Here is a 26,649-nt window from a genome sequence, read left to right on the forward strand (position 1 = left end):
TCCTCCAAATTAACTTCAAAGGCACATATGATACAGACCTAAATCCTCAGTTATATTCACCCAGTAGAAGGCCATTTCCACAAGAGCAAAGCATTTAAATTCAAGGCTATTGTTCTTTCTAACATAGAGCAAAACATGCAAGATCAGCATTTACTGGGAAATAAGAACAGCACAAAAGCCAAAGGAAAAGAACACAGCATGTACTATCTCTTTTTTTGAGATACTGATAAGTAAAAAATCAGAGTGGCCAATTATTTTTGTATCAGCTGGAGTTGTCAGCAAATTTCATGTAAGCACCACTTTTCTACTGTGCACATTTTGAACCACAATCAAAACCACACAAGATGATTCTCTACCCCAGGCTGTACCCATTCCAAGTCTTTGGAATTTCAGCTAGTAATAAATGGCATAAGCAGGACTCAATTACTGATTAAAAATTCTGGAGTCCTTTTCAAGAAAATTTTACCTAAAAGAAAAAGCCCAAGACTTACCATGCACCATAAAAATAACAAAATTGCTCAGAATGACCAAGATCTGTCATCGTCTTGATTTCTAATAAGAGAAAAAGGAACTGGAAGTCCCAAAATTACTTAAATCTTGTAAAAGTAAAAAATTACTGAAGTCTGGTTTAAATCAGATCCAGAGTTCATGGAATCAAATGCAAAAAATAGTAAGTATTTGGTTAAATGCTGGACTAGATCAGAGGCCTGGTCAAAATATTTCTGAGTCTGCAAGGTGAAGACAGAGGTTGCTCTTTTGGCTGAGAACAACTGGAAATGTCAAGATGGGCTATGAAGAAGAAAAAACCCTAACATTGCAGGTCAGCAGCTCACATTATTATAAATAAACAGTGGAAGAGGGAGAACAATAACATCCACAAAACAGAATAGTTTGTCTCTCATCTCTCCCACCACACCAGCAGACTGTTATGCATTATTCAGTCCTCAGGAGCTGTATCTTGGCTCTCTCCTCCCCCTCCTTTTCCCTATGTTTCAGCTGACTGTATCAGGCTCTCTATTGCTATTAATTTTAAATATTTTTCCACGGTCACCTTTCTCTTGTGCATTCAAACTTATCTCCTTCATCAGTTGTCCATCCCCATCTCTAAGTGTCACAACTCAAAATATGCCATAAAAAGCACAATCAAATCACCTTCTCCCATCCTCTCCACAATTTCTCTGTGCTCAAAACATGCAGCTGAGCAAAAGCTCCTGACACTCATTTAGAAGTGACCTTTGTGGTGATTGCAGATGGTAAGACTAGTCAGACACCAAAAGGACTGCCAACATGCAGACAGAGAAGTCAGTGTTATGTAAGAAGTGGTGACTGGGCAAACCATCTTCCATCTTTCAAATTAGCACACTTCAAATACCGGGCCTGGCATACTGAGCACCAAGTGACTCAGAATGCCACACCAAGTCAAATAACATCAGTGACCACCAAATGGCCCAAACAAATCCCCCAAGAGACAGAAACTTCTGACACAACACATACATTGTCCTAACAATGTTCTTTGAAATGGAACAGGAGTGTCTTGTGCAGGTGCATATGGAGGCTCCATGAGGAACAACTGCAGATCTCGTAGGACTCCAAATAACAGAAAGGCATAAAAAGCAGCTGTCTTCACCTTCTCCCCCTCCACCCAAAGGCCTGAAAGTTCTCTGGACTGAAGGTCAACTGTTCAAAACTTGTTGTCCCCCATGAATGTCAGCTCACTGGCAGGTTTACTTACCATCCGAAAATGGGAGGTGAGAGCAGCTGCACAGACACTTGCTTAATTTGTTTCCGTGTCTTTTTTAAAATATATATACACATTACAAATTTAGTCAGTTTATTTCCATTTGAGTATGAATGCAAAATGTCTATATAATAGGCTTATTACTTTATCACAGAAGACCTGTTAAAGAACTCTATGAACCACAGCACACTGGTTCTGCATTTTGCCTTGCAGAGACCAATCTTCTCCATGAGGATTATCAACAGGCAGCAGTCATAAACTCTTAACATCAGCATGGAAAGCTGTCTTCTTCCACTTGATTAGGAACTCTTCACTGTGTGTTCCCTTCCTCACAAAGAAAGACGTAGCTGATTTTGTACAGTGCTTTATTCTGCAAACAAAGCCACTGACATACAAAACAGGGCATTCACTTCTGAAAGAATGAGCAGCAACTTGGTTTTGACATTCAGCCATGTACCTTCTACAATGAATTCTATTCACTCTCTGTACTACAGCAGCACCTAGAAGCCCTGACTGATGACAAAGCATTCACTACGTCAAGAAAAGTCATTACTTCCCCAAGTCTTCAACCTATATAGGCACAACAAAGGAGAGAAAAATGCAGTTCTTGCCTTTCAAAGATGAAGATCAGATGCAGATATGAAACACCTGATCAGGACTAGGAACAAACTGTCATACTCCTTCCTTTCTTCACCTTATCACCCCAAAACATTCTTTGTGTTCCAAAAGTGTGTTCACGTTACAGGTGTGAAAAATTGAAAACTATTTCAAATATTCAATTCACACTTGTTACATAATCTGTTGGACTCCTCTGCAATAAACTGCAGCAACAGCACACACAGTCAAAACATGTCCAGTCCAGTAAACCTCGTGTAAGACATATATTGGCTGTGATTAATCAAGGAACAGACTTATATAGAGGAAATGAATACTGAAGCAAGAGAACATGTTTATTTGGTACACAGATTTTGCATAAATCCCAAATAGAAACCTCAGACTGGACTGTCAAAGAAAGCATGAGAAATTGTTCAGTGCATATAATACAGAAGCTTTGGTATCCAGAAAGTGGCACTGAGAACAGTCAATAAATATCAACTCAGATAATTAAAAGTGCAAGAGGTCACAGCCTGGCACAGTATATTGCCATGAAGAACCACCACAAACACATGGATTAATAAAAAAATTTCAACAGAAATCTTAATTCTACATATTTTGCAGAGAACCCATTTGATTATTCTTTTGGTATCTGTAATAGTTGAAATCAGCTTCATAGTCTGCTCAAGTTTCTCATCTATTGAATAGAAAAATAAAATATTCTTGAAAGTGAAAGCCAAGAACTATAACTGCTGTAAAACCAAGGGTGGAAAAACCCATGAAGCCCATATTATCACCTTAATTCCTTCCCCTTCATGTGTAAGCTGATACATCATTAGAAAGTCTTCCTGTCCTATTTCCTAAGAGCCTTTCTCTCAACATTTTTTAATTCTGTAAGGCTTCTTCCCTGGCAAGCCTGCTTGAAAAATGAAACCACTGTTTAGCAACAGTAGGTCTCATTAAAAGGTGCATTTACTACACAGTAGATTTCTCTATATTTAGAACCTGAAATATGTTGAATACCACAGCAAATATAAGTATTGTGAGCAGTAAACATCCAATTTAATGGCTGTATATGTACAGAAAAAATTAGTTTTATAAATAGCTTCAAAAATTTTGCTCATGATAGGCAGCTAATAATATCCAAAGACAGCTCATTTTACACTTTTTCCTTTCTCTATCAAAACAAGTGATAGGCCTACGTTCTCTGTCAAGCCCCCACCTGGAACAAGTACTGTGGGCATGCTGTGAACAGCAACTCAGTTGGGCTGCAAATCAGAAGTGAGAACTAACCTGAAATTGTTAGGAGCATTCCCATCTGCCTTTTAGGCTGGAGAACTTGTAAAATCTCTCTGGTTACATTTTGATGTCTTCCTTTTCCAAGGCAGATGGAAACACAGAAGCTACATCTGATCAAGCTGTCCTCAACAGCTACAACTGATTTATGCCCTTTGATAAGAACTTTTTGCTTGTTTCTAAGAGCTCTTAGCAGTTTTCCTTCCCTAAGCAGTAGCTTCAGAAACTTTATGTTTGGTTTGCAGGTTAGGGATAATTCATGCTGATCTGCATCCCTGTAAATCTATAATAAACTCATGTCTGGCACAGAACATAATCTATGAAAAATACTGCTCCTTTCACAGCTTAATCAAGACAAAGCTAGTTCAAAAGGGCCTAATTTTCCCCTTTTGCCAGCCTTCTTAATTATATTGCTTTTTAAAAATTTTTAATCCTAAACCTCTGCTTAAAATGTGTGTATGCATCTAGCCATGTTCACTGGCATTTCTTGGTGACACAATTTTCTGAGCTGCTGGGAGCTCACAACTGCAGTAGAAGTTGGAAGGTGCAAGGTACCATGCTGTAAAGATACAATAACAAAATCCACCTTCTCAGACCATTTCTTCAGACTGAATTTATACACCAATCAGCCATTAAGTGGGTTTCTTCCTCAAAGACTTCTCAGAAGAACATGAAAATGTAAATCTCTCTTCAGTTGTATTGCATCAAGAAAGAATGTCTGTAATTCTGTCTGTGGGTAAGAAAGTCAATTCCTGTGGCAAGAACCCAGGAAACAATTTTTAAAATACTACAGCTTTTTATGCATAGTCTTTTTTTTTTTATTTAGGAAAAATATCTGCAGTTTCCAACTACTGTGTTAAATCATGGGCAGTTCCCCTGTAGCACTTCTGAGCTACACAATCCAGAGATGTTCATCCACATGCACGATGTTATGAATTCCAGGTGTGCTGCCCCTAGTGAGGAGTTTGGCAGAGGGCCATGGAATGTCCTGCCCCACATCCAATTAAGATCTGTTTTGCAGAACCAAGAGCTTTGACTGGCTTTGGAACATGAGCATTTGCTTCTGTGCCATCACCACACATCCCATGTTCATTCCATCCCCAAGAGAAGCACTGGCCACCTGAAAGAGAGCACAGAAAATACAGAATAAAGACCACAGAAACACAACAGCTTTGCTTAGTTTTGAGGAGTGGATTTGTCAAGTCATTTTCTATTTAGATTCTAATAAATTCTGTTAAGGTAGGAAAAATATTCTGGTTTTTTTGAAAAAGTAAATAAACTCAAATGACTGATTCTCCATCCTGTTCCATATTGTTAGCAGCAGAAGAAAGATTAAAATAACAAAGACATTTGAAAATCACTTAGTAAATACATAGTTCAGTATTTATGCAGAGCCTACAGAAATCTCTCTGCATTTTAAGAGCCCTTCCTGAAATGATGAAGAATCTGTCTTTCAAGTTTCCCCTAGTAAGAAGAAGTATGATAAACCAAGAGCAGTGACTTTATTAATTCACAGCTTGATCTGAAGGATTGGGGAACACAGAGCCACAGTTCAGCCAAATTGCATTTTGTTCCTAGCTTCAAGTTCACATGTCACCTTTTTCCTTTAAATACAAGTCCTCAACAGCCTGCCCTATTCTTAATCATCCTACCTCTTCTGCTTGCTTTGACATAATTTCACTTTTTATTATTCTTAATTTCCCTCATTATTATTTACTTTTGCAAGATCTACCCTTTCATATCCCAAATAACAATTTGTGTATTATTATTACCCCATAGTACTCCTTTTTGAAGCACAATATGCAAATTTTGTTCTATAAATGGCTGGCAAAATAAAAAAATCCACCAATCCTCCTTATTCTGAACTACAAGTGCTATTTTTTCCCTATTTTCTATTCTTTATTTGGCTTCCAGAGACTGTGTCTGTGACTTTCTGTATTGAAAAAGAAAGCCATCCTGACATATAATCTTGTTTGTGATGCCATTGTTATTTTTTTTGAAAAGCAGCAGGTATTAACAGCAGGAAGCAGCATTCTGGATTTCAAATAATGAGAAGAAAAGTGCCAAAATTCACAAACTCTAATCCCAGTCACAATTTTACTTTTCAAAATTCAGAAACAAATTATTGCAAAGCTAGCAGGACCATCTTCCCCGCAAATCTTGTAACATTTCACTGTCCTCTGCTCTCTTTACATTATTAGTATATTAAAGTTTCCCTCTTCTCCAATGAAGTGTAAACATTACTGAGGCCAGATGTAAGTAAGCAATGACATTTAATTTTCCTGACAATCTTTAAGGCAGTGGAACACAACAAAGCACCACCAGAACACCACAGTAGCCAAGGCACATCTCACCTGATACAGAAGTTCTGTCACTCTTATCTCAGGAGGCACCAGATGTACTCATGATTGTGCAAGTGCAATACTGACAGCCCAACCTACATCCCAAATGCACTCACACGTCCTGCCAAAAAGTGCCAAAGTCTGAGTGGGTAACATATCCCATTAAAATAGCAACCTACAGGTTAATGGGATTTTGCTTTTTGGTAAAGTTCCAGGTAAGAATGTTTATGTAAATATTAAAAAGCAGGAAAAAGACATCTCAAGCCCATACTGGAGACACATCTCAGACTAATCATTCAAGGTAGCTGCACCTAAGCAAATACTTTTTTGGCACAGATAATATGAGAACCCTGCAGAAAGAGCCAAGCTTACAAATGCAATTACAAGAAAATGCAACATACCCTAACATTAATATGGTGTTAAATTTTTGTTAAGACACCAGCAATTACTACAACTATTTACATGCTTCTATGAAGACTCACTACATCTGTTTAAAGGGTTTCTTATTTCTGTTTTCATCCTGTCCCATCAGGACAAGAGAGAGGAAACCAGAAATTTTCTGGTCATTTGGTATTAAAAACTGCTCAGTGGAACATAAATGATATACTAGTCAAAAAAACATTGCATTAGGACATTAACCTCTCAAATTGATAAAAATATCCAGTGAAACACCTTTATAAAAAAACACCATAAAAAATTTACAAGCTAGGAAGCCACAGACAAGAACATCTTCCCTAAAATAAGGATTGTAGAGACTTTTCCAGCCTTTACTTCTCCAAGCATATTGAAAAGCCACCAAGATAGATTTTTCTATGTGATTCCAGTGATCTCTAAGGTTATTAAAATGGGACAAGAGTGAAAACTGACAAAAGAAAAATAGAAAGTAAGTAGGATTTATGAATGGTCTTACACAAAAACGCCTTGTACATCCACGGAGAGCTGGCAGAAATCTGACGAGATGAAAGGGCAGCTGACAGATATGGAATGACAGGCCACAAAAACTTTTCTCATCGCCATCAAGACAGAATCAGGAAAGCTAAAAGGCAGAGAATGTTTGCTGTGAAAAAGAAAGGTGTAACTGTACCACATCTGCCTGAAGAAGATTCAGTGAAAGGTTTGTACACAGAAATAGCCAAATGCTTGACTTGTGTCAGAGAAAGCAGACTTTTCAGAAAACACACCAAGTCCATTTCTTGGGCAGTAACGTGTTAGCAAAACTTGGAGGAGGGCTGAGCAAAATGAGTGTGGTGAAAGTGGCCAGGAGGGAGCAAGCAGATCTGTGAATCACTGGCACAGAAGTGTAAGTTGGTGAAGATTGAAGGTAATGGAGCACCTATTTTAAAATTACATAAAAGGAGTATCTGTGGAGTTAAAGGCAGACCCTAAGAAGAACTAATGGCTAGCCTCTGGACAAAATTCACAATTTAATGGTTTTATCTTCTATTCCCAGTTTATTGCTCATAAAAACACAGAACCAGCAGCCCTACATGCCTTCACAAGAAAATCCATGATGCCTGTGCCAGACCTTCCCAGGATGAAAGAGCATTACACTGAGGTGTATTAGCACAGCTACAAATTGATTCTAACAAAATTTAGAACAAGCCTTGTAGCATGCTCTCAAACCAAAGGGTTTGTGTTTGGTAAAGTGAGGGAAGGTTACTCCATGTTACTGGATAAGTGAAACAATATAAGATGGTGCATTTGTTTTTCTCTTTTAAAACATAAGTACTCAAAGTACAAATCAAACCCACAGAACTCACATGGCAACACAGCAGAATCCCAAGGGAATTTCAGTTGCATTCACAGTCACACTAATCAAAGTTTAGAGTAATGCTATGCAGGAGTTTTCCTAAAACATTACATATACAAGACTTAGGGACAACAGGATTCTTAACCAAAATTTGACCAAAATCTGTTTTCATCAAACAACACAAGAAGGGCTACTGCCCTCCTTCTGTCTGTAATAATTATCCAGGCTTTTCTCAAGGTAACTGAAGTGACAACAGCAATCTAGAGGTTCATTAAACTGGAGAAGAGTATTTCTAGGTAAAATAAAGTTTTAGAGATTGGAGAGAATTCTGGAGAAAGAAGAGAAGTCAGAGTCACTCCTCATTGCTGAGTGGAATCTTCAGATGGAAGAAGCAATGCTAGCAAGTAAGGTGCTCCAGGTGACGTTCACTGCATTTAACTTCAGCCACGTAAAAAATCAAGCAGCTTAGCTACAGATTATTATCCTCTGTATTCCTTAAAAGCCAATGAAGACATCTGCATCTCTCCAGCAGAGTGAGAGATTCATCTTATCCAAACACTGATGGGAAAATCAAGTCTATCCCGGCTTTGGTGATAATAAAAGGGAGACCAAGCAATCATCCTAGCCTTGGCACATCAGTTTTATGCAGCTGAAGACTGGTTATATTAAATCACATTTTCAAAATTTCTCTGAAGGCAAAGCAAGGAAAACTGGAAACAAGGAAGCTGCAAATATCACTGCAGCCTAGCTTCAGGCTACAAGCAGTCTGCTTCTAAACCAGCCTGTGCCCTGGAGGCTTATCACTGAAATCTTTTAAAGCTCCTTTCTGTTTCTCCTCTCCCATTCTTTCCACCAGCAAATAAGCACAAGTTGGCCTTAAAGACAAGCCAAGTATCTTGAAGTCAAGTTGTTCAAGAGATAGCTTCACATTTTAGGGAGATGTTGAAATGTTTTAGTACAGCTCTGTTATGTTGGCTCTGTGCTCTTAGCAATACTCCACAACACTTCAAATTATTATTTCTTTTTTACCTTAAATTAGTGATACTCTACTCTTTTGTTATAGATCAAGTCACAGTAGACAGGAGATCAACTCAGAAGTCACAACTCTTTAAACAGCATCAGGGCTGGACTACAAACAAAATTCAGGTGTCTCAGCCACCTTCCCTTGATTATTTGAAAACTTTCAAAATGTCACAAGGAACCATGTAACACTACACGGAATGAGATTTAGACCACACTTCTCCCAGGGAGTTGAAAAAAAAAAAAAAAAAGTTTTCCTGTTTTTTTCAGGCCATCTGGTGGTTCAGAGTGTCACATAAAATAAAAGGCAATAAGCACCCCTCTAAACTTTTACATTTTTAATAGCAACAATTCTGCCACTAGTGCAAAAGATTTGCAATTCTAAATTGTAAGACACAGTAATGATATCAATTGCTTTCTGTATAAAAACATGGAACTGTATTAGTAGTTAACAGGGAAGTGTAGGCTTTGTGCAAAATCTCATTAAAGGCAAAGCCTGGTAAGTGGAATGTTTGAGGGTGTCCTCTTGAAAGACAGTTGTACCTCCAAAACTAGGAATGAACTGAGAATCACATTCAGTTTTTATTATGGAGCCACATTTTCAAGGAGAAAGCTCTCATGTGCCCCAGACAGCACATCCAATTGCTGTTCAGCCTCAGAAATGGGTTTCTGGCTTTCAAGTGAGTAAGCTGGATAAAAATCAGACACATTGCAGTGCTAACACAATACAGGCAAGAAACACCATGGATTTTTGATATTAAGTACAAAGCCATGGTTCTAAAGGCATGCTGATTTCAAAGTTAGCCTCCAGTCAACAACCTGCCCTCACTGTACCTTTACATCATTAGTAGCTCTCCTCAGGCAATGGACCTAAAACCACTCAGTCCCCCTCTCAACAGTGGCTTCACACAAGTGAAAAGTCAGCTGACTTCAGGTCATGCATCTGTGATTCATCCTGGCACCTGGAAAGAACAACTTTCAATGTCCTCAAACAATTCATCACAGCAAATGCACGAAGCCTGCACTATGTCTTATGTGAACTAGTATTTTTTCCCAGCAGAAGCACTGGGAAGTGGTGTTAGAAGTTTTGTTATGGGACCTTCTCTCTGGCTAGGTTTCTATCTTGTGTAATACAGCAGGGACTTCAAACTGGGTCACGGCCTCAAGGCCAACTGTCAGAATATCCAATTAGAATCCATAACCACCTACTGAAGAGAGTCAGAAAATCAAACTGAGAATACAATATGCCTGGTAGGAGCTTAGGCATGTGCAGTACTGCAAAATGCAGCAATAAGGCCACACATCTTTGGAATTAAATTTCACTTGGGGAAGTCTAATTTCTGGTTTGTGCTTTGATCTTCACTGTCTGTCCCACAAACAGCAGACAGAAGAGCAGTACAGAGTACATCCAATCTTTTCTGTTTCATTTCCACAGCACATAAGTAGCCAAGAATTACAAAATGGGAAGGGGAAGGAATCATGTTTTTGATAATTTCCAGGGGCAATGTAGCACATCTGGCACAGCCAGAAAACTGTCTATGGAGAAGGAGCCCTACATCCAGCAAAGCAGAGAAGTGGGGAAAGGACTGTAAGATGCCACTAAGCAAAAAAAAGCCATAGCAGATTCATGCAAACATGCCGTGCATTTTCCTGTGCACTGCTTTTAGCATCAGGCAAATAACTGAGCCCACCCCTAGAGGAAGTGCTATCTTGCCAAATTACAGTGACAATAGAAATTTCGTTCTGTTCTCACAAGGCACTTCAAAGCAGGCGCTGAACAGCTCAATGCACAAATTAATACATATCTATTTGAAAGAATCACACCACATTACATCAAATAAACAGTTTAGGTTACCACTCAGGCTCGTTTATGATAGAATTTATTTTTTCCTTCCTAGTAATGCATAATCATTTTGAACCAAAAAAAATAAATAAAAGGGGGGGGGAGGGGGAAGACTTCACAAAACTATATACTAGGATTTTAAAACAACAGACTTGAAACTACAGATTTCTTGGGCTGCTGCACCTGTGTAGTTTTTGTGGTGGAACTGAAGCCCTGCAGGATGGAGATGGTTGCTTTGCTGTGTGTAGGTAGCAAGGACAGAAATCCACTGCAAGGATTATCTGTTCACATTTCTGTTTCCATGGGGAACCATGGATGGTATTAACTATATCTAAAGCTCACAGGTGCTGCATGAGGGTTTTGTTCTGGTTTTACTCAAACTTGTCAATTCCTTCCCAACAGGAAAGCATCTCCAACTCAACACAGAACAAAACCTGGGCTCACGACTTTGTGCAAGACTGAACGTAACTGGTCCACTGACAATACATGAGGATTATATCATACATGAAGCAGCTGCAGTGCAGAGAGGATTAAGCATTAAAGATGCTTTTTTCTACACCTGTAGAAGACAAGAAAATCTTTGAATTTTGGTCACTTAAGTACAGAACAAAAACACTTGACAGATATTAATTACTGGAGAGATTTGTCCTGAGGCTCTGACCGTGGCACTAATGTCTGTTCCATCAGGATTTCAGACATGGCAGAGAGTGACATTCATTCAGAACTTACATCCCTGCCTCTCACAGTGACAGGCATTCAATGTGTCACAGTGCTTTAACTTTGTAAGACCAGAACTAGACAATCACAGTCTCCTCACAGAGCCAGAGACTGCAGTCTCATGACCCTCTGTACTACGTGAAACAGAACATGTAGAAAATACCTTATACCTAGTGGTTAGCAAGAAATTGTCCACACAAGGCAGGATGTCAGAGCTCATCTAGAAGAGTGCAAGTCATTCAAGTGTCCCCGTGGGACCATATGGTGCCATGGCCATTTGTGCCAATGGATTCTGGGTAGCAAAACATTAGCATTTCAAATTTTCACACACTTCAAACTGACGTTAAGTGATGACACAAAGAAAAGGAGTGAAAAAGCTGTGATTCATCTGACCTACAACATTATCTCCAAGACCTAGAACTGAAGGGCATCTTCAGCACAGGCCTAGGAAAAGTCATAGATGAACAGAGAAGCAAGAATCTAAGAACCCTCTCAAACTGCATGCCAGTCCTACATGTAGCTTTCACAGCACTAAGCAAATCAGAGCAGGAGAAAGGACAGTCAGCAGGATGAGCAGGTGCTTGCAGGTGAAATGGTGCTTCCTCCTACTTTGCTGGCTGAAGTGAAAAATAAGAGACCCCACTGGGCTCTCAGGAAGAACAGCTAGGTTGGAAAGGGATATTTTGGAAATGCTTTGGTGCTTAACATACTTCACAAGGCAACCCTTTGTAGAACACTGGTCTATTTAGAAGCATGAGCTTTAAGGCAATCACATAGACCGGACTAGAGACGACTGTCAGTCCTTGGCATCTTATAAAAAATACTTATGATATAACAAAAGCTGAAGAGATAGTCCATATGGTTACATTTACCTACAATTTCTTCTCTTCTGACTGATATTCTCTTCCTCTGAAGGGCTGTTTACACTGAACAAAAGTGAGCGTTCTGGGATTTCTCTCTGAAGGTGTCCTTTTCTGCAGAATACAGTTCTCCAACTCAGAACCAAGAATTGAAACGTGTAAACCTTCCACATGGACATGTTATGTAAAATAGCTTTGTGTTTAAATGGGCTTTAGTTTGAACTTCTCCCCTTTCATTTTCCCTTAGCAATTTGCAAGGCTGCATTTTGGTCAAGTTTCGAGACACACGATATGAATGTGCATTACTGTTAAGTGAAGTCTAAAAAAACTGCTTGTTGATATTAAACAAGTGAGGGCTTTTCTTTCCCCCCATGCTTAACAAGTAATCTGAGATCAATTCCAGCAGTCATAAGCTAAAGTGTTAGAAATGTAAAGAGAAAAATCAAGGAAACAAGTGGTGACTGAGTTGCTCAGTTCCCATCTTACTGGGTGAACTGGGAGATTTTCTCACAGCTACGCAAACATCACCACAGAACAGAAGTAGCTGCAGCTCAGCAGTGAGGATATTAGGATGCCTTATTTTGCAAGGTTTCACGTTGTGATCTTGGTGTATCACAATGGCTCAGATGATGGCACCCCTGCGAGTGTCACAGTGCAGCTGTAACAGTGACAGCACTGTAGTACTGTGTGCTGTGAGAGCTTTAAAACACATAGCTCCATAAAAGCTATAGCATAGCTGTAGTCAGAGAGAGTTCAGGGTGAACTAACCCTCCTTTCTGGGCAGGATTTGTGGATTACAAGTTTCCTCTGTGCTGCAACTGTTGTACTTGAGTTAACCCACTTGTATTCGGTTCAAGTGTGCCTACAGCACACTGTACTGTAGTGCAAGTGCACATCTAATAAAACTCCTGTGGGTCATGTGCCTTGTCTTGTCTGTCTGTCTCAGTCTGTGCCTATCGTTACAGGGACTCCTACACTTGTCACTGTGTGGGGGTCTGGACGAGGTAACTCTAGATCTACTCAGATACAACAAGGGTTGGGTCATCTGAGCACCTGGAAAAGGAGTAACAAGTGGTAACATCCTCATGCTCACACTGATACTATTTGCAGCTGCCATTGCCCTCTGCTTCATACCATATACCTCTGTGAACTAACAGGACCGCTTTCAAAGAAGAAAACAGAGAGCTGACAGAGCTGTGACACAAGATGAAACCAAACAATAAAAAAATAGAAACCCCCCCCCTCCATGATTCAGACTCCAAACACAAACCATAGAGAGGTTTACGTCAAGTGTGCGCACCAAAGGCAAGTCACGTTTTTCTCAGAAGGGCTGATGAAACAAAATGCTGTTACCCAAGGTGCAGGGCTGGGCTGGGGCTAACTTTCAATGGCAAGTGAAGCTGATGAATACTGAAGTAAAACAATTTAAAAAACCCCCACAACTAAACCCCAAACAAACTGGAAAGTATTAACACCACAAACTGCACCCTGAGTCCCATCCACATGGCTAAGCCATTAGTCTGATTTCCCAAGTGGCCCAGCTCTTCCTATTTCTTAAGGGCTAGGAAAAGATCAGGAACTTCAGTCATATCACCCTGTCAAGAAACTTATGCAAAGTAATGAGCCAAATAATACCTACCAGATGGGAATTTTCTCCACAGGTAAGCAACAGCTAGGGAGACCAGGACCATAGGAAAAACAATTCTATTATTTTAAATGTACTTTTAAAGCAAGAGTTTACTAAGTGTCAAATTCCAGTAAGACTTCTGGAAAAAGTAAGTAAATGGTCAATACTGGCTACGAAAGGAAGAGTGGGAGAATGGGCTTTGCCAGCTATAATTAAAAACAAGAATTATACCATGAGAATTAAAAACAGTCAGGAAGAGAATCAAAGCAGACAGCCTCAAAAGGAAAGTGCCTATAAGGCAGGATTGGATCTGCTTCTCCAATCATCATTTCAAAATCATACATGACTGTTGAGTGAGCTCTGGGGGAATTGCTTGTTGGTATTAAGCAAAGGAAGAGTTCTGCCATCAATATGTGTTAAAACCAAAAGCGAGTTTGCTTAGATAGAGACAGTTTTTGACATCATTTCTGGTGCACAACAGAGATTCTGAGATTCTTTACCTTTTTTTATCTGTATGGACAAATTTTACTCTATTCTGCAGTACTTTTATTCACTGAACTATTTAATTACAAACCCATAATTTTTGTTGGAAAAAATGAAGCTGTTAAATTTCAAGACCAAGCTGGCAAAATACCAGCACTTCAAGCAAAACACAGGGCTAAACAGACCTCAGTGCTGAGTGGCACAGTATAGTTTATGGGTGTGCAAACACACTTTTTGCATATTTAAGCCAAGTAGCCAGAAAATAACCTTGCTGTAACACAGCTTCTTCACATTTCTACCTTCACCCTCCTCTGCGTGTCAGATATTCATACATTCACTCTTCACATCCTTCTTACCTAATCTTCCCTAGAAGTGCACAAGGTAGGGAGAGAAACACTGCCAGAATTTGGGATGTCACTGGGTGCCAAGTGACACCATTTTAGTTGTTCTGATTGGGAAGGGCAAACAACATCCCTGACACATTACATGCAAGGTACATTTGGGGACACCTTACTACTGTGCCTCCATCAGTAGAACATACACTGAAATTCTGAACTGGGGGTAGCTCCTTAAGCAGAGGGAATATATCAAGTCAGTCCTTGGAAGAAAGGCAAGCACAAAACAGCGTCCTGAGATAAAAAGTTCCTGCAATCAATGCTGTGAGATGTTTTCTGAAAGTTTCTGCTCTGCCACATTTTTTGGGTGCTGGAAAATCAGCTACACTGAGAACAGCATTCACGCATCAGGTGCAGGGATCTGAGGCTGGAAAGTAAAATCTGTCTTTGGCACAGCAACAGGGAGAACAGCTGATGGGCAGAGGGAGTCAGAGGCATCACGCCAGCTCCAGAAGGTTTGAGACCAGAATGGACAATGCAAGCTGGGTCCCTGAGATGCTGCTCGGCACTTTCCCATCTGATCCTCTGCATAACCTCAGGGAGAAGAAGAAACTAGCTGGATTGAAGACAAACATATCAGACACCATTTTGGAAGAATTACATCTGCCAGAGACCTGGGATAACACGGTATTCTCAGAATAAAAAATATAAACAAAACAAACACTTCTATCTCTGAAATAATAATTGACCAAATTAAGAATTCTGGAGCTTTGCTCTCCTCACTTTGGAGGAAACAGAAATACTAGAAATATGAGGTCTCCATACATTGGCCTAACTGCTCTTTCCTGTGTCCATGCAGAAAGCCAGTTTATTCCATTTTCTATTTGGCACTAGACTAATTACACAGGAGGAACAGCTATAGAAGGCAACCCAGAAAGAAAGGAAGATGCAGAAGAATTAGGTAGAATTTAAAGCCATGTTTGGCCCTGTGACAAATATTTATCATTACTCATAGAGAAAAAGCAGTAGCATTAAAATCTTTTAAGTGATGGATAATACTACTGAGAAAATAGTGTAAAAGACCAAAACCCAATCAAGCCCAAACTTCTGGTAAAACATCAAGCTTCAGTATGCAGCAAGAAAACCAATAGCTGATATGCCTGTGTGCCCACAGTGGATGTGTATATAACATCCAAACAAATGAACACTATACAAAGTAATTCTCACTAACCTGCGACAGGAATATGAGAGAAGCTAAATTTATTCTTTACACTGCTAGAAAAAAAGAATAATCAAATATGAAGATGACAAAGCCAGACAATGTTGAGATGTTTTCTTGAAATGGTTTTTTCTCTGGTTTTGCAATAATTTAAGGCCTGCTGAATACCAATCATGAAAATATTCCTTATATAGTACAGCTAAGAAGCTTTACTTTTCAGGCTCACTTACTAACAGAACTGTAGTTCTGTTCATGGATGAACCAAAATGCAATTCTCATGATTCCTGAAAATAAACTCCATCTCAGTGAGAGTCAATACATGGAGGCTTCTTAAATCTATTCAGGAATAGATGTAGCAAGAATAAGAATTTTAAGCATCCAATCAACATTGCAGAAGTTATTCATGTTCCAAATTAATATAAAGATTTTAAAAATGCTTGGATTCCCTAAATCAGAGCCTTTTTATTTCTTTCTTTTTTTTTTGTCTGTCTTAGAGGGACGAGGCACTATCAGCATTTTAAAGCTCTCTGTAATAATTATTGACACAGAAAGGTTAAAAATAAAGACTATAACCCTTACTTAAAAACACTACAAAGGATACAAGAATCATCCAGGCCAAAGTACTTCAAAATGACCACAGCTACCCATGTGTCTTTTTTTTTTTTTGTCCAAAAAAACAGATTAAAAAGGATTACAACACAAGTGGCAATACTACACTTAATATTTGTGTTTGCGAATATTTCTATGTGCATATACAGATATGTATTCTACATATAATTAGGGATGTTTGCTTAACAGATTTCATGCTTTCAGACCCTGCATATGTAGCGACAACACAATTCGTAGGACAACACTATTTCTGTCTCTGCACACATCCCTCTGCAGATGTTCACTGCTGTTTTGAACTACCTGAGTTTCTGTAAGTGGGATTTAATCTGCCTAAGCACAAAACACCCATGGTGTATGTACCTGTGCATGCATGTGGCCATCTCCTTCACAGAGGAATCTAAATCATCTCACACTCAAGTGACAAACAGGCAGTTTCAGAGTGGAGTTCATCTCACCCAAAGCAAATCTCTGTAGTCAAAAGAATCCTTCTACCACCACCCTTTTACCCATCTCTTCCTCTCCAGTGCCGACAAATATCTGACTAGCTCAGGCATAGTTTAAAGTTAAGCAGACAGAGCTTTCCCCAGATACCCAACCCAACCTGCTTTACAAACTTGCTGCCAGGAGACATGGAGCTTTCTGAAAAATAACATGCTTCCCAGGCAAGATCAAAAACCCACTGAGATGTCAACTGTCCCCCAAATCTTTAAACAATTCTGAACATACCTATGTAACCTAATCATCCAAAATGCCATCTATGCACAGAAAACTCTGGACATTGTGCACCTAACAAAACCTTCTATAGCAAGATGATAAGCTCTGCATTAGGAACCACTTCAGCAAGCACTAAGTTGTGTCCTTCTAGTTTTACTGCATCTTTGATATCTAGTTCATTCAAATATACACCAAAGGGACTTCCTAAGCTTTTTCAGCTACCTGATGCATTGTTACCAATTTCTGCATGAGAATGCCTATTATTAAAGAGGAAACAGATTACATTGGAGTAATTTCTTAAGAAATGGGAATTATGATTATGTAGTAGCTGTTGCTTCAAACACTTTAAATCACTGTGTTGAAAGATGGCTTGAATAATTTCAGTTCCTCTGATTTTCAACACCTTCTCTCCTAGCCAGCATGTCTTGCTGAAAGGTTGCTCATGGAACTGTTTACTTTCCAGCATGAAAGGTTATATTTTTCAGAAATTTCTTAGGAAATCCTTCTAATTAATTAGTCTACAGTTCCCAAAGCACCTTTTTTTTTTTTAATTAGGTGTTGTGGGTTTTTTGGCTTGGTTGGGGTTTTTTTATTTGTTTTCGAAAGCTCCCAAAGCTCTCTCAGGCAGAAATATTTCTTGCTTTCTCTGCAAGAGATGCTTTTCTACTGAGAATTTTTTTTTTGGCACTCCGGGGAACAATTAAACAATGACAACATTGTATTCAGCCCAAAGCATAATTCTATTTTTGAAGGTTTCATTTGACTAACATGATACTGGCCACAACTTTCCATCTGCAAGGCAATGTAATTCAAGTTCAGCCCCATGTCAGTGTGCACTGGCTCGACCCAAGTCCCAGGAGGTGCAAAACCTACAGAGCTGGGAGTATGAATTAGGTAACCAGTTCTCCTTCATGCTGACTACACGGATGGATTTAAAGCTGCTTCTCCAACTGGTAATCAGCAAAGTTCTTAACAGCGTTAAGAAGCAAAGGCAAGCCTTGGTGGGAAAGGAAAAAGGACCATATCCTTGAAATGAAAAAAGAAGCCATGACAAAAAAGTTTTGAGTGCAACTGAAAGCAAAACCCTGAGTCATGACGAATTCCTTCATTTCCAGCTATCTGTTTCAGTTACTGATGCTTTGCTCCTTTTAGCCAAGTGACTTTCTCATTATAGAAGGAGAATTACCCTGCACAAAGCAGACTATAATCCTCCTTCCTGAGCTCTGAAGGGATCTGGTCAGACCTTCCCTCTGACAAATGGCAGAAACCATCACAAGAAGCAGCAGATAGCAGGAGACTGAACCTCTGAGTGCTGCATTACTGGCTAAAGGCCACTCACTGACTGTGCTCTTTCTACATTTTCCCACCTCATTTTAACTACTTTAGCTTCCTATCTCTTTAGGCCAAGGGTCTACTGTGTGGTCTGACCTCACCTTGAGCCCATGGATGTTGTGCAATGAAAATAAATAATGAAAAAAACTCTAAAAATCTCTGTTGTATTTAATCATCCACGGGTTTAGATTCATAGTGCTCTGTAAATCTGGAACTTGGGAAAAGAAGTTAATAAAAACCCTGAAGTGAAGGTGTTATTTGGTTCACCTGTGTATTTAGAATACACTTGAAAAAATGAACAGTTACATTTAACATGAGACATCATGCACTTAATTATCCTTTCTCACATGGTGACTGATATGAAATAAACCCATATTACGTTAGTCAGTTATGAAAAGAACTTAAGGAAGGAAAGAGTGATTTCCTGGGGAAATGCCCCTCAGTGCCTTTTTTTCCCCACCTAGAGTCCAAGGACATTTGACTATGCTAGGGAACATTTTAAAAGTTCATGATTTACAGCAGTAATTCATACAACATCCTTAAATTAATGGCCACTCAGGACAGAGGAAAGAAAATACTACAGAGTGAAAGAAGAACTTAGTTAAGTACAGAGAAGTAATGCTAAAAGCCATTTAAGGGCTCCTGAATGCATATGGGGTCAGTTGAGACAAAAAGCTATTACTAGGAGTCAGCGTTGATTTCCACATTTGTGCTGTACAGAACCTGAGGATTAAATCAAGCACTGAATTCTGGAGTCAGTAGAGCAGCAGCATCCTGTGAGTGGGACATTTCTGCCTCTGTGGAGGGCTACAACTCACAGGGCTGTAAAAGCCAATTTACTCCTTTTATATGGAGCAAATATAATCTAGGAACTGAGATTATTTTTAATTCATTTTGGCACTTATTTCTTACCTTCCATTTTCTCTGTCCAGCACCACTTTTCCCCTAAATAGACGTCTTTTGTCCCCTCTCCCTGCTGTCCTCATCCACACAACATTTCAGCAGACCTCTGAGTGAAGACAGCACTAGCTGCAAGGGTATCAGTGCAACAGAGAACCTGCTTAGTACCTGCTCACCAGCAGTGTCTCTTTCAATCTTTCTCTGCCAATAAAGGATTTTAGGAGATTGCAGGAGGTTTACTTTCTGTGCAGGAGGCTAAGAGCTGCACTGTGTAACTATAGCGACAACTACCGTGAAAGCTCTCGATTTCTACTGACACACCTCGCAACACCCCGTGGAAAAATTCATACCATTAGAGAAACAGACAATTAAACATCCTAAAGGCCAGAGGAAAATGTTGTGGTGATCTGCACCTCCATGCATTGTTTAAATACTTCCTCGTGGTAATTTTCTTCTTTTACTGTATAGTGTAACATTAAAATAGCTTTTTAAAATTCGCAGTTTCAACACTGATTTAAGCCTCCACAATGCCAAAACAGAAGATACACTTGCAATCAGCTCGGAAAACACTGTAACGCATTTGACAAAGATTCATCACTGGGAAACTGACACTACATAAATGGAGAGAAGAATAAGGTGCACACATTCTTTTGTAGAGAGTAACAAACATTTGCATGGGGATATACTGAATTATTCATCTCTTACAGACAAGACAAAAGACACATCTTTCTAAAAGGTATTTCTCTATCCAAAGATAGGGATATGCATTTTAAAATACTCTCCTGTGCTCACAGCAGCTGAGAACTGTGTGAAAATTATACTGAGATGCTTTGTCCCAGTCTTAAGAGTTCTGTGACTTGATAGACAAGTTTAACATCCCAAATCCAACAGAACGGTTTCAAGCTCACAACAAAATATGAATATGCTGCAGTCTGAAATTACCTCAAATATCCTGGAAAGTTACCAAATCACTTAGGTGGAGCTTGAAAATGCCACCTCTAAATGTGCTTCCAGAGCCATGATCCACTGTGCTGGAAAACTGATCCTTGCTAATGGCCACCATTTATAGCCTTAACCTTTACTACACTTAGCTTCAGTTCACCCCAACAGCCTAAACAATATGAATCAAAAACAATTCCAAAGATTTTAACAATTGCCACCAGACTTAGAACTAGACGTGCAAAAACCTTGACCTTATTGTCAAAGTGGATTTGCATGGCCACAGGAACTGCCAGTTTTGCAGTCAAGGAATGGGACCCAAACACTTTACTCCAGCTGCCAGTTCTCATTTCCTGCTCTGCTGTCATGATTTATTTCTCTAAAAAAGCACAATAATCACAACTACTTTTTTTATTTTAATCATCATTTAAAACAAAATATTTAACCGCTAGGTTTAAGGAAAATACTGAGCTGTTCATATAGGTCTACTGAATCTAATACTCTTGCAGCACACAATGCAATCCAAGCAGCCTGGAAAGGATGAAAATGATGGGTTGCTATGGAAACAGGAAGGCACATGTTTAGGTTGCTCATCCCTGAAGAGCTGCCCCACCAATATCTTTAAAGTCTGCTAATAAAATTTTAATCAATGATTAGAATAAAGTGAATTTCACCTCCTGTTGGACACCAGAATCCTGGTTAACATACTGTCAAGCTCTTTTAATGTTCCATGCATCCAACTATGCCCTACAACATGAAGAATGAATTTATGCACAAACAGAATGTCAGTATGCACTTTTCTAGTTCAGCTACTTAAAATTATTATTCTACACAGCAATAGATACCAGCTTGCCAAATTAAAACCTTGTGCAAGTAGGAAGGTGCTCTGTAATTTATTAATCTATATGCCATACCTGCCCCTTCAAAAAAAACCAACCACACCAACTCAATAAATCAGGTCTTTGATTACGACTGGTTATCAACCAGGGATATGCTCATCAAGTGAGCGACAATTACCTCAGTGCCAGTGTTGTCACCCACCAGCCACCCTTAAAATCTGCTGTTTCCTAGAAATTACAGCTTCCATCTAGCCATGACATACCTGCAGACAGATCTTCCAAAACATTGGGGCTTACAAAGTAAAAATGCATTTCCAGACAGCCAAATAGAAAACAGGCCAAGCTATTTGCTGGCAAAACTCCACTTATTTCACTATTATCATAGCAGAGCATCTGGCTCCAAACATGCAGTCACTAATTATCTGAACAGTTAACTATGTTAGTACACTGATTTGTTATTATACTGGGAAATCAATAAGCAAGACGTGGTTAATGCTACTACTAATCTATTAAATATTTCTTTATAAATAACTAAGTACAATGTTAAGACTACCAGTACGGTAATAAACAGTTAACAAGCTCTGTATTTTGGATCACAAAACAGCAAAGCAAAGCTGAAAAGACAAGAAATCCATACTGTGAACAAACAGGTGCATTTTTTTTCTTTTTTTTTCTTTTAATGTAGTTGCGGTTTAACTCAGCAGGCAGCGAAATACCACACAGCCATTCTCTCACTGCCCCCCAGTGGGATGGGAAAGCGAACTGGAAAAAGGTAAAACTCGTGGGTTGAGATAAAGACAGCTTGATAGGACAAAAAAAGGAGGAAAGAACAACAATAATGATAGAAGAATACACAAAAACAAGTGATGCACAATGCAGGTGCTCAGCACTGATGCCCAGCTAGTCCCCTAAGCAGCAGCAGCTCCCCTCCCAAGTTTTTGCTCAGAATGATGCCATATGGTATACAACATCCTTGTGGCCAGTTTGGGTTGACTGTCCTGACCATGTCCCCTCCCAGCTCTTTGTTCCCCCCTCTGCCAGCCTACTCAAAACAACTAAATCATCAGTGCGTTATCAACATTTTTCTCATCCGAAATCTGAAATACAGCACTTCACCAGCTACTAGAAAAAAATTCACTATCCCAGTTGAAACTATGACAAGAGTCATACATTATAAATTATTGTCTTAAAATTTTAATTGATTTCCATTCATGTATACAATATTCCTCTGTTTCAGTATTCCTAGTAGAAGGACTCCCGTGGTCCATTCAGACAAGTCATTCAGGAAGAAAACCAGCTCTCAAACCTACCAACCAAAAATCTTTACTGCACTGAGATCTTGAATCAGAATATTAGAAGTGCCAATGTCAGAAGATATATGAGTGACAGCAGGAACAATATGTGCTTTAAAGAGGCGAGCCTTATCTGGTTTCAGCTTCAGAGATATCAAGTAGGGGTGATTTTCCACACTCTACTCCCAGAACACACCAGCACTCTCAACAATATGGCAGTCTCCCTATGCACAGTTATATTCAGGATTGGAGGTTTCTTAAAAAACCCTGACACTAATCTCCTGATCAACTGTACAAGATTTTTAAGGTGTTGGTTATTTTTAAATTAAACTTGAAATGCACTGATTTCCTCCAACAACACTCCCATTTCCTTTTCCTGGCTTTGTAATTAACATGAAGACATAATAACTGCAGCACAGCCCTCCCTGAAACCAGGATCCCACTGTGTAAGCCTTACATAGTAGCTATATTTTTCTTCCCCTAAGGTATCCATTGTGATATTTTAAAATATTTGCTTACAGCTAGACAGATGATATTTAGTCACATTATGAAACTCCTGTCATACAGCTCCAGCATTATTTAACCACCTTCTATAGGAGACAACCAAGGACAGCAGGTCAGGATAGTCACACACTGTCTGGAAAGGCTCACACAAAGTACACAGACATTGTTCCTTCTCCAACCATGCAAAAATAACCTGAACAAAATCATTATCCAGTTTCATCAGCAGTGTAATATACAACCAAATTTCTGAGTATTTGGCTAAATAAGTACATTCATTTACCCCTTCAGCAATAAAAACCAGGATCTCAGCAGTATAGCAGTTCCCCTTGGCTCAGAAGGTCAATATGACAATGTTTCATTCCTGTTATATTTTAAGGGCTTAGCTGCTGTCGGGGCATCTCCACTGACTACCAAACTATTTCCAAATGTCCTTCCACCCAGACATCTGTCTCTCCAAAATTTTGGAGACAAAGACCTTACGGGAAAGTGAGAATGACATAGTGATATTTGGAGTACAGTGCCCCCAGCCTCCCTTCCTCAAAGGCTCCTTTTAGTTGTGACACTTTAGCTAATTCATATCACTTTTATTGCCTAAAACCCACTGTGACCTCACTACTCCCCATTTTTCCCTGTCTGTATTTTAAACCTAACTTATTGTTCAGAACTTTCTGGATCCTAGGCAAGATTAGTTTCAGGACATGGAATAATTTAGTCTGGACCTTCGTAAATCATCTGCTCAACCTCTCTCTTTGAGTGCCTACTACTACAACTACTCCCATGCCTTGAAACTTCTGCACTGCTACCTTACACTTTGCACCAGGCACAGTACCCAGAGAGACTGCTGGATGCACCTGGATACTCTGAAGCAGCTTCTGGTTTGCTCATCTCCACCAAATGTCCCATTTTTCCAAACTTGTGGGACCTTGCTTCTCCTCCACTCGCACTTCTCTCCAGACAACAATCCTCATCCTTTGCTGAGAAACTCAATGCCACTCTGCAAAAAATCCTATGCACTAGCCAGCTCCAAAACTGTGCAATTTTCCAAAAGGGCTAGATTTTCAGCTGTTTTTTTCTTTACATTAGAAAGCACACATAAAGCTACTTTCTGCAGATGGAGTAAAAAGTAAACCATGCAATTGAGACAAATTGGCTTTCTCATTGGACACTGAAGGGTTGCTATGATTCAGACATAGACATTACGCTTCAATATTTAAACTTCCACAAGCTGCAGATATGCTGATATAGGAACAAACGTCAGAAGGCTGACATATCTGAGATTCATCTCAGAAAAAGATCAACAAACCACTCTGAAATCTGTTTCTATCTATTGGAATTTGACAGATTTCAGTCACTTGAGTAAGAAAAGATTTCCAAAGAGGAATCCAACACTACAGTGCAGCTTTAAAACACTCACGAGGAGACAGTATACTGTCATTTCCTTTGTTCTTACTGGGAGATATAAGAAATAATTGCTTTACTTATATACATTGGGCCCCTTGGTCCTCATTTTTTTTCCAAAATCCTCTTTTTACACAGATTCACATTTATTTACTGCTTGAGTTTTGCAATAGTACTGTACTACTTGACTCCATGCAGGAAATTTACTCTGCAGTGTTATTTTTGCCTTCCTTAAAATTTGACAGACCTATCAAAACTGGGAGATTTCACAAGCTCCCTATAGCTCAGGACATCAAAATCACAAGGCCTCAATATGTTTGGGTTTGGTTTGGGGAAGGTTATTTTTCCTTGCTTTCTTTCTTTCTTGATGATAGGGCCCTTTGTGATTCCAGCCTTAAATACTGCATCCTGAGCAGCATGACATCTGGGGAAAACAAGATCTACAGTGTCAGCCACTTACATGTGTTCTCACGTAGTCACCATCTGTTTGGTAGTCCCAGAAGTCAGCAGCTCGTATCACAAAAAGCACTGTCATATTAAACACCCTGCTGACACAGAGACCACAGAGTGAGGGACTGAGCCTTGCTGGCTGCTGAGCCATCAGGTTATGGCCTCAAAATGTACCAGCACAGAACTTCTAAATTATAGTCCTTCAAGGTCTTTTCCTCCTCTTCCTTCTCCCAGCTACAGGCTTTGCACCATTGATGAAACTGCCGCAGCTCACATTGGATAAGTTTGCTAAATAATAGCAATTTTACAAACTTGCAAGTCTGCAAATATATCTTATTGCATGTGCTTGCAAAGTATGTTGAGAGAATGAAAAAAAAAAAAAGCACTGAAATAAAGGTTACAGGCCTCGTCAAAATAATCCATTTGTCATTCATTCAGTGAAGTGCCTAATGGTTCAGTGAGTTAAACAGGACTAGGGAACCCATTTTGAAAGACTGAAAGGATTGTCTCCTGGGCTCCTACTGAGGAACAATCCAAAACTCTGCCCTATGGTGGGATGCAGTTTGCTTGCCACAGCTTAACTGGCCTGAACACATGAGTGGGGAAGCTCTGGCCTTGGTATCTCATCCATTTCCAAGGTCTTAAAAACACAATGAGCCCTTCATGACCATATTGCTTAAGCTTTGACGCTGAGAGAAAAAAAGTAATCTTTATGTCCAACCTATCACTACATGATCATAGCATCCAGTGAAGGACTTGGGACTGTGACCTGCAAAAACACAGCACGAAAAATTTCTGTCATCTCCAACAGGAAAAGGAACAAGCTCAAAAGGGATAACCTACTCACTCCTACACATATACACACATACACAAAACATGTAAGTATAGGTTTAAATCAAAATATAGATATATCAAACCATCGCTCCTTGGTATAACATCTTATTTGCCTTACAAGAAACCAGAAATTCTTCACATCTGTGTTATTTGTCAGATTTTAGGCTTAATCTTATTGTGTCAATTTGTTTTCCAGGAACAAGAGATCCTGACAACCTCCAGCTTCATGCTTGGGTTGATCTTACCAGCAGAGATGATCATGATGTAGCATTTGCATTCCGTAATTCCCCTAAGCAGATAAGTAGATTTCTGTTTTTACAGAAATATACCAATTGTTTTTATTCTATGTATACATATGCATTTTTTTTCTAAGGCTGGTTCTGAAACACTTAAATCTGCTCATAAATATAGAATGACAATTTTTCTAGGCACGCAGTTCCTTTTCTAGCAACTACTACTTTAAAGCTGAATTGTGAAGTCCCCTTCTTCCCTTCTCCCTTTCCAGCCTCAAAGATTGCAGGGTAGAGGACTTTGCTCATGAAGGTATCACTGAACATAATTGTTTCAGTAACAAGAATCTTGTTTCCCAAAAAGAAGTAGCCCAGCAACAGAAGTGTCGGCATGGAGACACATGCAGAGAATCCTGGAAAAGCCTCCAAGATTGTTCTGCAAGTTACACACTTTGATGACTGAGCTCTCAGCTCCCAAGATAACCATGACAGCAAACACTTCAAGCAGTCCCAACCTGAAGGTCACATCAGAACAGTACTAACAGTATTTCTCTTTTGGCAGCATCTAAAGGGCCCCTGATGGGAATACCAGACACTGTCTTGACCTATGTTCTCAACACCCTGTAAATCAGCACATAGATTTACGATGGTAAAGCTGATAATTAGTGATTGAGAATCATCCACTTCCTTGTTAATACAGCAAGAAAGCCACCACACTTCACACTGACACAAGAGCTGGCTTGCCAAGGGGCTCAGGCCAGGTGGAGCCCACCAGAGGAATTGG

The 26,649-nt window shown here is 39.4% G+C and overlaps 2 protein-coding genes across 3 annotated transcripts in view; one reads left to right on the plus strand and one right to left on the minus strand.

The window, feature by feature from the left end:
- Positions 1 to 11,167, plus strand: part of KCNC1 (potassium voltage-gated channel subfamily C member 1) — a 121,499-nt gene extending 110,332 nt beyond the window's left edge. The window contains exon 4 of the mRNA XM_062494234.1: positions 10,986 to 11,167. Coding sequence (XP_062350218.1) covers positions 10,986 to 11,167 — 182 coding nt within the window. The remainder of the gene's footprint in view (positions 1 to 10,985) is intronic.
- The window catches only part of SERGEF (secretion regulating guanine nucleotide exchange factor), a 136,266-nt gene continuing 114,145 nt past the window's right edge, over positions 4,529 to 26,649 (minus strand). For both annotated transcript variants that reach the window (XM_062494238.1, XM_062494236.1), the window contains one exon: positions 4,529 to 4,748. In XM_062494238.1, the coding sequence (XP_062350222.1) occupies positions 4,582 to 4,748 (167 nt within the window). In that variant the 3' untranslated portion in view covers positions 4,529 to 4,581. The remainder of the gene's footprint in view (positions 4,749 to 26,649) is intronic.

This window comes from Cinclus cinclus, chromosome 6 (assembly GCF_963662255.1).
Source record: "Cinclus cinclus chromosome 6, bCinCin1.1, whole genome shotgun sequence".
In the NCBI taxonomy this organism is placed as follows: Eukaryota; Metazoa; Chordata; class Aves; order Passeriformes; family Cinclidae; genus Cinclus; species Cinclus cinclus.